This window comes from Metopolophium dirhodum, chromosome 1, assembly GCF_019925205.1.
Source record: "Metopolophium dirhodum isolate CAU chromosome 1, ASM1992520v1, whole genome shotgun sequence".
Classification (NCBI taxonomy): Eukaryota; Metazoa; Arthropoda; class Insecta; order Hemiptera; family Aphididae; genus Metopolophium; species Metopolophium dirhodum.
Window position 1 is genome coordinate 92,583,896 of NC_083560.1, and position 19,181 is coordinate 92,603,076.

Below are 19,181 nucleotides of genomic sequence, written 5' to 3' on the forward strand. Positions count from 1 at the left end.
AATGGCGTATTTTATAAGTCAGTTATAACTTATAACAGTTAAATTTTACGAGCTTTTAAATTAGCAAAATTGTCAATAACCTGCTTAACGTTCATGAGTTCTGCTTGTCTATAAATAACGCAGCATCCGATGGCCGTTCTTGCCCGATGGAATTATTAGATAATTCTTTATAATTCTTAACTTTGAAAATGACCGTTCGGCTGTAGCTACCGTTACAGGTATTCTTAAAAACATAATTAATAATGAACACATCTCCGGAAAACTATTGCTCATATCATAATATTTAATTATTAATAATGCAGTAAATTCTCTTATAGTTTTAATTTATTCTATTTCACTGCTTAATGTTTTTACACAAAGTAATATTTGAATCAGTAATGATTCAGAAAAATAATTTGGATATTGCTGTTGTAATAATATTGTTTTATCTCTAAGTTCTGTAACTTGTGGTAAATCGTTCAATAGTGTCGACATTATAAACTAGCGAATAACAATAGAACGAAATACACGGGTCCCAACTCACAGCAATCAAAGTCGACTAACTCGTACCTGACTTGGTTTCAATATTGTATGTCAGACATTTCTAATTACAAAAATAATAATTGAAAAACAAGAACAAAACAGTACCTAATTTAAATAAAACTAAGAAATATATAGGAATACCTACCTACCAATTTTTTTAAGCGTTTTCTAATGTTTTTTTTAATCAATTAACCATATACGGTGTCTTTATGCATATTATGCGTGTCCTACGAGATATATATATCATTGAATTGTATATTTTTACCTATAAACAAACAGTTATTGGATCAATTTGCTTCGGTTAACAGTTAAGTGGCATGAATTATAAGCACTTAAACTTCTTTTCGAGTGGTTGGATATAACTATGTATAAAATGTATAATAGGTATAGGTATATAGTGCCTCAGTGGTGACTGTCTAATTAATTAATGGATTCGGTACAAGTCTGAGCTATTAATTTGTCGTCTCCGATGCACACCGCGAAATGCATTATCCGTGTAAAGGTAAAACAATAAAATACCGTAAAGCGTTGTTTTGTTTCCATCCGTTTCATTGTTTCAATATCGAATTTCAAAATTTGGCCAGACAATTTAGCTGGTCAAACGTGTGAATCGTTTCACATCGCAGCTGTTACCTATAAATTATACATATTTTCCGTAGGTATTTCAATTGTTTCACTGAGAATTATTTATGGAATACATCTATTACCAATGTATAATATTTTCACGACCGATCCTTTATAGGTAAATGGTTTTCATTTTAGATTCTGTGTGGAGCGAGGAAGCTAGTGGTTTTACAATGGTGTTTATTTTTTTTATATCCTGTATAAAAAAATTTCTACCAGATGGAGTGCTTCGATTTCAACATATAGTACCTTAACTGTTAGCAAATTGGATCAAGATGGTATTTTAAAGAGGTCATTTTTCGATTTTCTCAATAGTTATTTAATGCCACGGGAAAAATAACTGACAAATTACGAAAAAGCACTTAAAATGGGATTTTATTTTTTAACGATTTGTATATCACCGTAGCAACGAATAAAAAATTATAATATTATAATATTAAATTCTACTTAAAGGCTATAATAAATAATAAAAATTAAAAAAATCCAGACTGATAAACCGTCTTTGCTCAGAATCGTTTTTCTTATACAATGATATTGTATCATTGAATTCAAGTTTAATACAATTCATTATACATTTCCCCACTTGTAACCTACTGTACAGCAGAGCGACATCCACTTACCCGCTTTTTTTTCTTTGTAATTAGGTATGTACAACTATTATACAGTTATGAAAAACGTGCAGTACAAACTTCAATGAAATTTTATGTTAACAAATACAGATTGTACATTTTCCGAATAGTAATAAAAAAAAAAAATTATAAAACATGCGGTTTTTTGGATGTAACCGCAATGACATCATCTATGTATAATATGTATGATACACAATATATAAAATGTATATTAACCCTTAATGAGCAACTACCTAATCATAAAAATAATGAGCATACGCCAAATACATCGATAAGTCACAGTAGGATATACAAATATTTTTTCACGAAAACCATTGTTTATCATCACTACAGACGTTGTCATTACCTACCTAAGTAGGATAAAAATTTGATTTTATGAACGCAAATGATGAAAAATTGATTGAAAATCATAATTTAATGTTTACATTTCAGATTTCCCATTGAAACGATCGCATTACTCAACCCACACTGCAACGGTTGCTCGGAAAATATGTGTCCGGACACCGAAGTCGTGTAATCAACGGTCGTGGAGTTTCGATACAATTCACGGGGAACTGAAAGTCACATCCAAACAACATTTCAAAGCTATTTCACGGTCTGGTTGTATGGACAAGTGTTTAAACGAGAAGAGCTTCCAATGCAGGCAAGTCTAACTTACGTATAGCGTACTTAGTAGGTCATATTAATCATTATTAATGCATGAGAATTTATGTAACGCGTATGTGTGCGTTCTCGTAATTTAATAGTTAAAAATGTTATACATAAAATTTTCTTTTCTATAAAATATCATAGAATATTATTAAAAATAGTAGGTAACACGTCTGATATTATTTTAAAAATACTGTAATATACAAAATATACCTACATGACGTACATTACACAGAATCTCATTATACATTTATACCTATGTATAGGTTACTACCTTATTATAAGCCAATTAAAATAATTTATTCAAATGAAAAATTTCTTTGTTCTTACAAAAACTATTATAATATGGTGGAAAATGTAATACTTAATAAACAGTCGAGTATGAATATAATATAATATTACATAATACTAGAATATCCCGCCTTCGCCCGTGTGCAGTTTTTTTTGTGGCAAATCCTATATAGTATAATATAGGTGTATCTTGGTTTGAGTGTAGGTATCTGAGTTTCAGTGTACCTACCTCAGTTCACGGACAAATCGGCGTCAGCGTACCTAGCTTTGGGAAATATTCGGGCATAGACCAATTGCGCCTAAAACAAAATTTGTATTTTAGGGTCAGTCTACCAATTGCGCCTCTTATATTTTACGGTTAGTACACCAATTTCGCTCTTTATATTTTACGGTCAATATACCAATTGCGCTTGTATTAAAATTAACCTAGCGGCTACCTTCAGATATAAAAATATTGTTGTTCGATCTAATTCCATCAACATCAACATAAAAACACCAAAATTCTTAAAAATTAAAAACGTATTTATTGATCAATAATTGATTAGGTACTGGTTATAATATTATATTTTATAACAGTATCGGGAATTTTATCAAACGATATTATTATTACGCGAATATTTTGATTACGGAAGTATGCATTTGAGTGATGGACGAAAACAAGTTTTCATTATCATCGGATATATTTTATCAGGCTAATTGACAGCCTAATAAACTGTAATACTGTATATAGAATAACATTTTGATGATACCCAATATTTATGTCTTGTTAGTCGTTTAGTATTAGTTTGAGTTGTTTGACGTTACAATATGGATCGTTTTAAACAAGCTCTTAGTGAAAAAGGCAAACCGTTATTAGTTCTCGATGAGTTTAAGTTTCGGAAATGTACTATCTCAAAAAATGGAATAAAGTGGAGATGTACAGTTAAATCGTGTACTTCGAATTTTTTTTGTGATGTAAGTGAAACGGTGCTTTTAAAATCTAACTTTGATCATAAACACGAAGCAAGTGTAAATATTAATAGACAAATTGTTGCTAATTCATTAAAAAGAAAAGCAACAGACCAAGTTACAACACGACCACTAAAATTAATTCGGAATGAAGTGCAATCAAGTGCGTTAGATTTGACATTAAGCGATGTGCATTCTATACGACGAAGCGTTTATCGTACTCGTAGAAAAACGCTACCACCATTACCGAAAAATGTAACCGAAGTGCATACAGCATTAAATAATTTGGATACGAATACATACAAGGGTGAGAATTTATTGCTTATAAACGACAATATGTTGAATATAATATGTTTTTCTACGAAATCAAATTTAGAATTTTTGTGTAGTAGTTGTGACAAAATATTTGTCGATGGAACATTTGAATTTTGTTCTAAATATTTTTACCAATTTTTTACAATACATGGTTTGAAAAATGGGCACTATATTCCACTTATATTTTCTTTACTGCCAAACAAGCTATCAAGTACATACAAATATTTATTTCAAGCTTTGATTAGTAAATGTGCAACGTTCAATCTTGATTTCAATCCAAAAACAATCGTTGCCGATTTCGAACAAGGTATACATGTTGCAGCTAAACAAGTCTGGCCTTCAATACTTCTAGTGGGATGTAGATTTCATTTATCGCAAGCTTGGTGGAGGAATATTCAAAGTTGTGGACTACAAACAGAGTATAAAAACCCTGATTCTGAAGTAGGAAAATGGCTGCATTTAATTTTTGGTTTGTCACTTTTTCCACCCGAAGAAGTGGAGGATGTGTTTGTAGAAGAAATAATGACAATTCAACCAATCAATTCGAATCTAACCAAATTTACTAGTTATATTGTTGAAAACTATATTTCATCTGATTCTACATTTCCTCCGATACTGTGGGCGTCTAATTCAATAAGTTCTGAACGTACAACTAATGCGTGTGAAGCTTTTCACGCTTCATTTTCTACAAACTTTTATTCTCCCCACCCAAATATTTTTGTCTTTTTAAAAGTAATCATTGACACGCAGACTAGCGCGTATATTGCAATAAATAGTACAGAACAAGATAAATATATTTCAAATAGGGCATATTTAACAAAACAATTAACAATCAATTCTTATATCGATAAATACAAAACTGGCGAAATTAGCAGAAAAGAATTTTTAAAAATTGTGTGTTATTATTATTGTAAAAATGTTTAAATGTGAATTATAATACTCCCAAAAATCATTTATTTATTCATATATATTTTTACTATTTTTATAATTACAATTTAATTTTGAATAATTGAAGATCAAACTTGTGATCAGTGTACCTATTCGTTTATTTTTATTATATTTATAATTACAACTAACTAATAAGTTTTCCTTATCCTATATTATTTTATTGTTTAATTTGAAAAAAAACTTATTTATTTATTAATATTATATTATGTAGGCATTTGATACTTGGCGTACTTACCAGAAAATATTTTTTTAAATCAGCATGTTATTATTGACCAAATGTATTATTTTATTGTAGTTGCCCTGTTATATTTATGATTACATTTTTCTTTCCTCGTGGTGAACAAATTTAAACTATAATTCACTTTGTGAAGCCAAATTGTATTATTCTAAATTGTAAGGCCATGCTCAAAGTATTATTTAAAAAAATTATTATTATAAACATGTGATACCCTATTATACAGAAAAACCAAAAATAAGGAACCTCACACAATTTGTTTTAAGAAATTACGAGTCGACATTTTTACAGTCGGCATAAATTATATTTCAGTCACCAATTACTTGATCTCAACCCCCCGTAAAAATCGTATAACTCCGGTCAAGCATTTATTATATAATTATAACTGACTAATAAGTTTTCCTTAGGTAGTGTAAAATGTATAAGCGCAATCGGTCTATCGACCCTAAACATTTTAGAGCGCAATTGGTATATCAACCCTAAAATGTTTAGAGCGCAATTGGTATATGAAAAGGTAATTTTAAGCGCAATTGGTAAACTCCCAAATATTCGACATAGGGTGGCAACTGAATGTCTCAGATTGGATTATTTGCTATATTTTTAACGTGGTTTAAACTACTTACACTCTGAACTTTTCTGACATCTCTAAAAACAGTCTCTGAGATTTTCATCTAATTCAATTGAGTAGTTTTTGAGTATGTAAGCTAAACACATGCATTTGGTTTTAAGATGTAATTTATTTTTATTCGAGGTCATAGGCGTGACAATTTGATGCATGCTTGTACCTTATTTGTCAGAGTAACTATTTATATACAAAAAAAAAAAAATAATAATAATAATACTAATTTCTACTATTACTATTATAATCTGCAACCGCCAGCAATTATTTATAAACAAAAAAAAGTTGCAATTTCCACCGTGATTATCAAGATCCTTTGACCACCTCGGGAAATCCTTTCTTATTGCACAAATAGATCATTTATAGAGGAACCACTATTCCAAATTTCAAGTTTGTACGTTTTTAGGTTTTTGAGACGTAGCGACGAAGGAGTGAATGAATGGTATTTGGCTTATATATATACAGATTATAAAAAAATGATGAGGTCTAATTTTTATTTTGTTTTCATAATTTTAAATAATACACAGTTCCTTAATATAGAAATTACCTAAAAATCTACATTGATAATTATCATATTTAAGTCTTCGATTTTTATTTCTTAGTTCTTATACCAAATGGAAATGTAAAAATGTGCTAGGTAGTATATACTATATAGGTACTTATATATAGTATATTTGCACATGCACGGTTATAATAATATGGTCGTTTGAGAACATTGCGCTGCAGTGTAGGTAAAGCAATTTTCTTACATATTTTATATACCTACCTACATTATATATGAATATGTTATATGATGTAAACCGTATAATAACGTAAATCTACGGTACATTCATCCGGTTATAAATAAAGTAAAAGAATAACTCATGTGAACAAGGATTTGTGAAAAGATGAACGGTTTGATGGGAATAATCGATTTTTAGAAAAATATTATGCAACATATATTTTCATCAATATATCATACACACATACGTCGCGGTCGGTCCATCATATATAGCCATATTTGTATTTGTGTTATATTATACGGTCGAAAACGGTTACATGATTACACTTATATAGTCATACCTTATACCACTTATTTACTTACGTTATTTTTGTACAGTGAACGTCGGGAGATATTTATAATGTGTTTCCTAGAAACTTTTTAGATCTTCTACTGGAATAGGTAATGGATAGGTATAGGTAGTAGGTACCTATGTTATTTATTTAGAGAGTCGGTAGCCCTAATTCAAAATTAAGTGCAAATATTTTAATGAAATCATTTATTATTCACATAATATTATACCACAATTTACAAAAATATAACTGCCAAAAATGCATTAATTCTTTTTGATATGAATTTTTTTTTTTAAATTGGAAATTACTATTTTATAGAGTGACTTAATGATAATATTGATAAAATTAAAAAAAACTATTTTGAAGTCGGTTGAGTTTTGAATGAACGATAATAATTCATATCTAATTAAATCTGATTTAATTTTTTTTTGAAAAATTCAAAATATCCAATTTGTAAATCTGGATTTTATACAATTTTGGATCGTAAAATCCTTTATTTAAGTCATATAGTTTATTTTCTTACAATTACCTGAAATCTCGTTATTTTTGTTAAGTACCTAAAGTTGTTCCGCAGTCGTAAAAAACATTTTAAATTCAAAAAATATAAACTTGATTTTTAACATTTTATGAGAATTTTTAAAATAGGTACTCAATATTTTTTTTAAAGCTATTATACTTTCAAATTAATGAGTTACTAATTAATTTTGAAATTTTAAAAATCATAAAATATAAACAAATTAACTTAGATAAATGTTTTTACTATCAAAAGTTAAAATCTAGATTTACTAGTGTATCACAAAATACTAGTTGTTTCCTCATTTATTATGTAAACAAATGAGTTTCATGTGATATGTGACGTATCGCGGTGCACAAGAAGTATGCATTATATGCAGTATAATATGCATTTTATGAAGTATGATTTTCAAAGGTATAATAAATTAACCAATAAATAATAAATATAAACAGCTCGTTGAAACTGGGCTAACATTATGTAATAAGTCTATAGTAAACCGAACTTATCTATGACAATCAAACGAAATTTTCAAAGTCCTCGAGATACTTCTCTATAAAATCCGTGTATATATACATCATAGTTAGCTACCTAACCAAACCAGCCGGTACACCGTATATATAATACCATGTGGCCAGTATATAGTAGATTAATGAATTGTAATATTTAAAATATTACAATTCAAAGCTAAAGTGAGCATTTTATTTTTCACTTAAAATTATAGTTAATACTATAATAATAATATGAAAACTTAAATAAAATACTTTTTATGTATCATGTTGTACAGATAAAAAATATGAAAATACTTAAGTACCTACTATATACCTAATCCTAGGTAGATATAATATATCCAGCATCCAGCCTACTATAATCAGTGATCAATGCTATAACCATCGTGCATATATATTGATATATATATTACCTATGTGACTATATAATCAATGATTATGCGAGTTTCATAAAATCTTATCAATCATATATATTCGTATTGATTTTTTTTAGAATTGAAATAAATTATTGGTTTACCTAATTAATATACATTCATATTTATAAATCATTTGGTTTAAATTGTAACGGGCACTCAAGCCTTTAGGCACCCATGTTCATGCAGGCAGCTATGGAGATAACTATACAATATATAGGTAATTCTATTTACGAATCGATATGGTTCAATGGTTTATACAAATAAGAAAACAAGAGGATAATGTCATTGTATATATAATTATGTATATTTTATGTACCGTGGTTATTGGTTACGACTAGCGTTAAAAAAATTTACATATTATTATGAACGAGTATGTGCGTCGAATATCTACCTATTTTATGGGATGGTCTCGGTTTAAAAGAATACCATTCCGCGGTATAATATTATAATTATGTAACATATACGACATACCTATATAATATCCAACACTAAACAATATAAGCTTGACGGTCGATCGACGTGATACGTGTAACGGCAAGTAGGTATAATACCTACCCGGTTACGCATATACCTATACAATGGTAATAGTTTAAAATCATTAGAGCACGGTCATTATAATATACATACGTACCATGTGCATGTTTAGACAAGTATAACCTACATGCACGTACGGCGTATATACCTACCTTGTCAAGTGAACCTAAGGTCGCCCGCGGTCAACACGTGTGTCGTATACCCATGAGCGTATATAATATAATGTAATATACAGACGCACCTCGGACAAGTAGGACCTATTACAACCACTCATCACAATATAATTTTGCCGGAAAACTCCGCTGGAGGGTACGACTCCGCTGCAGTGGTAATAATTAGAGGTGGCCCTATCTCAAAAATATGGTCTTGAGCGGACTCGATCAGATCTTTTCATTTGTCGAACCGACATCTTTAAATTTTTAACCGTATATCGAACGGAACATGAATCCTGAGATTTCCACAATTTGATGTTGATATGCAACTCGAATTGAACATTTCATTTAACATCGAACCGTACCACGTCGATCTTGTAAACAATACAAAGCCAAAATAATTATATGTTAATCAGTTGGTCAATCAGCTGTCTAGACAACAAAATGGTTTTAACATTATTTAAATGTTTTATTATAAATAACAGTAATGCAACTAAAATGAACATTCAACTCTGCACTTTAAAAATAACAAACAAGCGTCTAGCATAAAACACACTTGTGTTTTTGTGTTTTTTGTCGATAAAATGGACAATAGACAAAAAAAAAATTAAAAATAAACACCTGAAACATTTCTTGTTCGCAACATTTGACATATTCGAATTTTCTTCGTACATTTCTTAGGAACTCGCACTATTTTGGAATTCGTATTAATTATAGAATTTGAACTTTTTTTTCGAAATCGATTCGGTTAGATGTTTTTAATCCAGGTTCGACTTTTGGACTAGTACCGAACACCTGAAATTCGGTTCGATTTTTGAACTTGAATAGTTTGATCCATCTCTAATAATAATATTTGAATGGGGAATGGATTTCTATATACAGGGTGCGGCAGTCAAACCCGACGATTTTAACATGAACTGGTGGGCGTGGCTAAAGTGGTAGAGATTTCGGGTATGTTCTTGTCGCTTTTAAATACCCGAAATGGCCGGAATTCAGTAATCATGGAGCATTGGTCGAGTGAACAGCGTGCGTTCGCGGTAAAAGCGTATTACAAAAGTAATGATATATGTAGTAGTAATGTGTGGCTAACCAAGGAAGGCATTTGCCTGACACAATCTTTAAAAAATGAAGTTTTTAAATATATAACATAAAATTCTACTTGTGTAATTTGTATTTGTTTGGCGAAAAATTAATAAAAAATTGTTTTTCTATTTTTTTTTATTTTTTCAAATCGTCGGATTTGACTGCCGCACCTTGTATATACGAATGTGAAATGGTGTTTACATATTAATAATTATAGGTATTCGAATATCATACGTATAGTTGAATAAGCAACAGAAAAAGTACGTGTTAATGGACAAATATTATGACTTATGAGAACCCGTAAAAATTTAATTCAAACTGAAATTGTCGAAAATCCTGTCTAAAATTTGGTGCCATCACCATATAAAATATACACAGGTCGGCGTAAAATGAACTATTTCAAAAATATTATTAGACCATACCGATGACACATTACATTCTTGTATTTAAAAGTATAACTGTGATTTTCCACTGCTGCCAAGAATCAGGCTAATAAATTATCCAACGTTAATAAAATTGTTTTACATTTTTTTTCATGTATTTTGATGTTTTATTACCACATACGTATTCTATGAGTTATACTACTTACACTTAAATATTTATGTACACATTTTCACATTTTAATTACATGCAATTCCGTTCCTGAATTTATTTTATAGTATGTTACTACAACACTACAACTACTTACTAGTGCTTCTGCCAAATATGTTTATTGCACTTGTGCGTCACTAGGTTCCTATACAAAAATGGTCATTATTTATTTATTTTTTTTATATAACATAGGTAGGTATTTACAGTGGTTCAAGATCAAGAAGCTATTATCATTACCCGTGATGAACTGAATTATTGCAAGTTCCCAAAAATATTTTTTCCTTTTATTTTTCTTAACTCTTATTATATTTTATAAGTTCAACATATTTTATTTTTCGTAGATACTTCAATTTTTACCTACTTGGTTCTTTAATTCCCATTATGGCACATTTTATCCACATGCATTTTTATCAATTAACATTTACAGTTTGACCAGCTTAATATTTATAACATTGTCTTGAATGCTATATATATTTTGTTGATTAATGGATCTAGTTTTTCGAAATTTTTGAAATAAACTAACTTAGTCAAACTAAATAAATATCTGTAGAATGTAGGTATATAGTACAAAATAATGATAATAATAATAATAATAATAATAGTATATTTCGCAAATTTTAAGAAACACGTACAGATGGTACATACAAGATAAAATACAAAGATTTGAAACTCCTTTATAAGCATAGCTTGTGATGGGGAGTTTTATTTTAATTCAATTGACAATAATAAATATTTTTAAAATATAGTTAAAAAATTACGTCATTTTTGATTAATGATAAATAAATTTGTATAAGATCAACATTATTTAAGTACAATTTAAAATCCTTTACATTTTAGATTCTGAGCGGAGCGATGAATGTATTGATATTACAATGATGTGTTTTTTATTTTTTTTTGTTTCTGTCATCAACTTTTAGGTCAGTAAAAGTGCTTAGATTTTGTTCAACAGTATCTTTTGTGATAGGAAAGTGAATCTAGTTGGTACTTTGGGGAGTCAAGAGTAAAAAATTCCCAACAGTTTTTAAAAGCGCCGTGAAAAACAAAAGAAAAATTATGGAAAAACGGTAATTTTTACGCAAAATCTGTTTTTGAGAAAATCGATTTTGGTTCTTGGTGCAACTCAAACAAATGACCGTAGGTAACTACATGAAATTTTTTCACTCAATGTTTATATTAGCATTTTCTATCCACCATATAATTTTGAAAATAATTTGACCCTTTTTGAGCTATTTACGGACATATTATCAGTTTTCAATTTTTTTTTCTATAAATAGCAATAAAATGTTATTTGTTGGGTAAAAAAGCGTAAAACTTTAATGCAAGGCTCCTGATATATTGTTACAATAGCAGTTAAAAAATACATAATATGCACAATTTGTAATAAATTAATAAAAAAAATATAAGTATTTAAAGTTAAAATTTTGACAAAATTTAATAATTATTTTGTAGTTAAAAATTGTATTATTGTATGATTGTTAAATGTATTATTCACATCACAGTCCGAGAGTAGAGTGACAAAGATTACCAAAGTAATTACTGAGTACTGACCATCGGTATTCGAGATAGATGAACAATAAATCTCAATATTTCAAACATGTTGTAGAATAATTTCATAATTTTTTGGCAATAAGATTTTTTTTCTGTGACAGAAAAAATCCTGACTTGTAACTGGTAAGATAAACAATTATGATTTTTTTTTAAAAATAAAAATACTACAATATATTCTAAAATATGAGAAATAAGCTAAATATTATTCTTTGAACCCAAAATATGCTCATAATTATTGCAAACCAAATTATTCTCTAACTATGTATACCTAATCAATAATAATCGTCCTCATTTTTCCCCCGTTTATGAAATCTCCAATAAATACTACAATACTTATAGGGTATATAATATGAGAATTGTATAATATAATATATTAATATGTAAAACCTAAATATCCGACCTCTAGCACTTGTATTATAACAGTATGATAGTAATTATTGTTAATATTACAATATATACCTACACCTACACTAATTAACTAATAACAGTAAATATTGTAATATTTTTTTTACCGGCATTATCATCGGTTCTTTTCAACAATACAAATAACTTCGTTCTTTCACGATAATAATCTAATAGGTACCTATATTATTATTGTTATATACGTATTTTATATTAAACGTGGACCCGGGTCGGGTCACACACGCCGCCCAGTGCCCACACACTGCACGAACAATTTACTCAGAAGTACTCCGTGGATGTAAACAAATCCGATTACCAATGAGCTGTGATGGCGACGACGGCGATGATAAAAAAAATAATAATAACTACAGTCTATAAGGTCTTACTCGGGACAGTCCGCGGCTGCAGCATCCTGCCCGCCGCAGCCGAGCCTGACAATCCGTGACGTCTCGACTTCTCTCAGGTCGTATACACTCTGATTGACATGTCAGTCAATAACCCGCCGTATTTATGAAGTATATAGGTACACAATACACACTTTGCGGTCTACGACAGAGAATCGTATGGAAACGACAGGCCAGACCGCGACTCGGCGGACGAAATATTTGGGCGTTAAAGGTTCCATTATGTACCTACCCTATGTGTATATATAGTAACATTCAGGACGGATGTATACGATGAATGATTATATAATGATCACATTTATACAGACAGCTGAACCGAATAATTTGTCAAGTCATCGTTCTTATGGAGAACAATAATTGAACTATATATATAATCTATAAATAATACACTCCTCAGCAAACATTTACAGATATACCTGTACTGTTTATATCTATAGTATAGTAACCATTGTAATAGTAAAATTACAATTAAAACTTCTATTATTGGAAGAGCGTGGAGAAGTGCACTTACCTATAACCACCTCGAAAATGTATTTGCTAGGAATTTAATATTTTAAATATTCGTTTATCGAATAAGTCAGAAAATGCGTTTTTACTCGACAAGATTAGCTATTATTATGAAAATCGTCGTAGTGTGACGTCTTTGGACAACCATTACACAGCACAGCCTCGTGTTGAAGTTATTCATCGTTGTTTTCGCACAGCTTTTTATAATTACCTATAGCAGGGTATAACAGGGCAGTGTTCATGGGCTGCATGCAACTATGCAAGGGGGTGGACATGTTCGCACCTGGGGTGGAAAACATGTATGAGAGATCATAACGGATTTGTCAATATTTAATGGGAAAACATTTCTTGAACAACCAACTATTATATAAATGGTGAAGTGGCTAAGACATTTTTGACGAATCACTGTTTATATATTTTAATCTCAATCATGGTTAATGGAATAAGTGTAATATAGGGGTACATAAATTAGCAGCGTCATAAATAATTTTTAATTGAAAGCGTATGCCTATGGGCCAGGGTACAACAATTCTAAACACCCTTTATGGCCTTTATATAACACATTTTGGTTACAAAGAACTATAGATACATTTTAATGTGTGTGTTTAAGAGGACGTTACCCATGCATTTGTTGTCTTCGTCTTATACAAGTACAACCTAGCAAGTTTTGGTATTAGAATTTCGACCTATTATCAAACTCTTAGGTGAGAAAATTATCTGTGCTTATAAGAGTCGGAGATTTTTCAATATTTTAATTTTCAAGCAAGGTATGAGCATTTTTACATACTTACCCATAATTTGCTTGAAAATTAAAATATTGAAAAATCGCCGGCGCTTGAGCACAGATTAAGTTCTTAAAAGTATTATCAAAAGTAACAGACACTATTGAAACTAGTGAATGGAAATTTGCTATGTTGTACGTTTGTAAGACGTAGACAACAGATAGACCGGGTAGATAGGTAGGAACTTAGCGTCCTCTTGACATCTGATGTGTATATATTTTATTCGTATGACTGGGAAAATAATAAATTTAATACGGTCATTGGCGCAAATAGAGTGGGTTGGGGGAAGGTGCCGTAGACATCCCAACACTTTTGCAAAGTCACCCCAAGTAGATTCCTCAGAAAGTAAGCTTATAAGTTATTGCTAATATAATTATTTCATATAATTTAAAAATTGAACTCAATAAATATTAATGAAAAAAAATTTGTTTTTGTAGTAAGTAACTGCTTACACAATATACCAACAGTTATTTTTAAAACACGTGATATAAAAACGGACGATAAGAATATCATTGTGTTTTCTGTAGAAAATGTGGAGAGTATAATATAACCAGATCGTGTAATATGTTACGATACTTACCACAGTGTTGTCATCCAAAAACCGAGTATTTTACTCAGTTTGTTTAATATATATAGAATATATAATATAGGTAGGTATAGTGCTGGTATAGATATTGAATGTAAGTGATATAAATAAAAGTGTAGGTATTAATAATTAAATTACCAAATATTGTAGGTCAATAACTATAGTTGGGGGATAGAGGGTCTTGGTCCCACTTTTTTTTAATCAATATTATGGGGGACTAATCCCCCCCTCACCATAAAATTAGGCTTATTTGTGGCACTAATATTATTCTTTTTAAATGTCAACAATATCTCTTGAGATATTATGAGATATATCCAACCTAAGCAGTAAGCACTTGTCATAACTAAAGATAACGGTCTGCTGTGAGCTGCGATACTGTTAATGCCAACGACTTATTATGTACTACCTACGATGGACGCCTTTTTCGAATGCTGATTTCGTCATATTATATATTTTACTCGCCATCCATGATACACACGCACGTCGCACACACTCATATAGTCATATCAGCCATACAATTTGCGATGACAATTATTCAAAAGCAACAAGTGATTTACCTATATTATCGTCGGCCGGATAGTGATTAACTTTGACGTGACATGAATACACGATGATCGACCGTCACGCGATGATATTATGATAACAATTATTTATTATATATAAACCAGCCCGAGAATCGGCTCACCTCTCACACACGCCAATACGCCATTTTTGATTTACCATAATATTATCGTTATTATCTAATTTTGTATTTATCACGATAAGATTATACTTGACGTACCGAATGATTAGGTATCTATATATTATTTTACAATAATCATGATTCGTATTGTTGTATATAATGTATAGAATATGTCTCTGCTGCGCAGTCTCTACCGATTTTCTTAACATTCATAATGTTACAAATATCTAAAGGAAATTGTTTATTCACGTTGTTCCGATACTTAACAGTTAACAATATGCACCTGCCACCTATATATTGTCGTTATTTATCTATTGGCTATTATACATCAATTTATCACGAGTGGCTGCTGGCTGGCTACAGAGTACCTACCTACTTATTGTTGCGGTGAAAAACGATTTCAGTTTATTAAACATTTATTAGAATAAATGCAACAATATACAGTTCAATCGTTGATTTCATGATTCGAATTTTATTACTTTAATATATAATGTATCAATATTATCTAATATTCTAACCGATCCGTCACAACTTTGCCCGTGATTGGTTGTTTATATTGCCTTCGGACGATGTTATGTATAATGTTTAATTCAAATTTTATCGTTTAATGTGATCGGCAAGTAAATATTAAAAAAAAGGTTTATGGAAACGTATTGAAATGTTTCTAGCGGTATTAATGATAAATATATTTTTATTAAAAATAGCACTGATCCCGTGCACTTTGTATCCCGTTAAATGCATAGATAATATAAGAATGGAGAGGACATAAGAACTTATCACATGAAACTTTAGTGATACTATTTTTAAGGTTATATGGGGCAACTATTGATATGATAATTGATAAATAATAATTAATATTTTTAATATTTTAAATATTTAACAAAGTTTAGAGTAATTTTCCAGGCACAAGTGGCACAACAATCAAAATACAAACTGACAAATATCTAAATATAACTGACTATCATGTTATCATTATTATTTAATAAAATAGTTTTGCACATAACCTTAAAAAGCCCCATATCGTCTTTCTCTCTTTACGTTCTCTCTCCCCCAAAAAAGCACACGGCCCCATATGGAACTGGTATAGGCATGGCCTATCCATTCTTATATTATCTATGGTTAAATGTACCAACTCTATATGACTCAAACTTTGTGTATGGTGTGTGGTGTCAAAACTTATCTTAACTTTTCCGTTGACCAGAATAAAAATTCTGATTCGCAGCAGTATATTATCGGACTCCGTGCTGTTTGTACGCAAGTGTATGATTTAACTCTAGAGTATCAAAGATATTCCAAGTTTATCGTTTTCACTTAATTACACCCACGGTGGATTAATATAATCGATTAATACAAAATCCTAACCTAACCTAACCGTACTAAAATCCGATGAATAAAAAAAAACCAAATTTAACACTTTTTAAATTAGCCTAACTTGTTCCCAGAGGTCAATCTACACACAAACATTAATTCATATATATATATATATATGTATATATGTATATGTATATTGACAAAAAATATTAATACAAATCAACAAACATGCCCGATTAACCAATGGCAACCAATATATAATACACTATTATTATTTTAATTATTAGTTTATTTTTTCTGGACAGAAGCGCCACTGTTATATTTCTGACATCCAGATTTCCTACTTTTCTGGTGAATTTTCCTAAAATTTTCTTTCATAAGAACTGGGCCTTGGCAATTACGACCACAACAAAAAAAGAATCAGCCAAATCGGCCCAGCCGTTCTCAATTGAATTAAGATACATATATATATAATATGACGAATAAAATTAAATTGTGAATAATGGATCACTTTTAGAAGTATTTGGTATAACCTTGTGAAAAAAAAAATTGGAAAAATGTTAAATAGTGTCGTCACAAAATGGAAACATAAATATAAGAAAATTAGCTTTGTTTTTTAATCTTTCAGGAACTTTATACTTATTTTTTATTAACAAAAGTGGTACTAAAACCTTCAACAGACTTTCAGATATAACAGTAAACAATTTCTACCAAATCTGTTCGGTAGTTTTATCGGTTAGCGCGGTCGTATAGAAAACCACTTACAATTTTATATTTTATATCGTATATATATATAGATAATAGATATATAGATAGATTATAGTGTAAAAATACCCATTACATACATTAATTATATTCTTAATTTACGTACATTATGTATTTAATATTAAATTAAATTATTTTTTTGAATCTTTTCACAGTGGACATTATATTATATTATTAGAAAACTATATTTACAATAATATATTGTAATTAGCGATTCATACAGAAAAAGTAATAATAACGAAAATATCTACAATATCAATTATACAAATCTCAGTTCTCGGTATAATATTATGAATCAATGGCATTATAATATAAATTTCCGTAAAATATCGTACACGTGGTTTTTAAATAATATTTAGCAGTTTTATTATAAATTGTAAATAATTAAACACTGATCCTTAAATCATCAGTCATCGAGTCATGTAAAGGAATAATTTAGTTGTAATTGTATAATAAATTCATACTTATATTGTTTTGTAGTCAATTCGAACTATGTGAATTAGACAGTAATCATTTTTATTAAATATATTTTAAGATAATCACACAGGTTATTATTAATTTAATTGGAAGCGCGTGAGAAGGAGCATGAGGTGGAGGAGGAGGAGGAGGAAGTGGATAAGGACTTGTCTATTTTCTGGCCTTCTAGGAATATAGCCAAAGTCCTCCCATGGCCTATACCATTATATAAAATATTTACTTATAAGGTTAAAATTAAACTTTATATATTCCTTCATATTTTTGAAAATTGTAAGTACCTACCAAATATTGAAATATAACCAATAAAAGTTACATAAAATGTAACCTAACCTGTATAATTTATACTACCTAGCTATAAGTCATAAATAACTAGTACGCAGAACTACAGGAACTATAGTTAAAATGAATAAACAATTATTATTTTCTTTTTATCCTAAATAAGTTACTCTCTATAGTTTTATATTAAGATATTATACGCGTAATTATAAGTAGGTATATTAAATCAGTAAAAACTAAAAATCAATATTTCTTACACTGTTACACGTCATATTTTATACAGACAGTACCAATCTATAGAACTATATAATAGTGATGTAGCGGGTTTCCAAATAAAATCAAACATAATTTTCCGGTTTCCGGTTTGCGATACTTTGTGCCTCGTGATTAGTTGATAATTGTGTAAAATAATATACGCCGACACAACACGAAATGGAACAACCTAGATTCATAATGTTTATGTAGATACAATGTTGTGATTATTATAATTATTGTTTTCTAAATTACTTCTTTTTTATCACATTTTAATGTATCATTTGTACCACTTTTCTTGTTGTTTTAAGTGGCTGTAAGAATTTTGGATTTAAATATACATCTTGGAAATATAATAACTATGAATAATTGATATACTATTCGTTCAGCAGCTATTATTTAAATTGCCGTGAAATATATACACCTACGAGAGGCTTTTTAAATAATGGCTAGCAGTATGTAAATAAATATAGCTTATAAACTACCTACATATTGTGGTAAACATAATATTTTAAAGATATATTATTATAAATAGTAAAACGTTAATACTTAAAACACGAT

At 29.5% G+C, this 19,181-nt stretch overlaps 1 protein-coding gene across 1 annotated transcript in view; it reads left to right on the forward strand.

The window, feature by feature from the left end:
- Positions 1–19,181, forward strand: part of LOC132935700 (uncharacterized) — an 81,863-nt gene that overhangs the window by 37,886 nt on the left and 24,796 nt on the right. Inside the window, exon 2 of the mRNA XM_061002315.1 lies at positions 2,208–2,418. Within this exon, the coding sequence (XP_060858298.1) occupies positions 2,208–2,418 (211 nt within the window). The remainder of the gene's footprint in view (positions 1–2,207; positions 2,419–19,181) is intronic.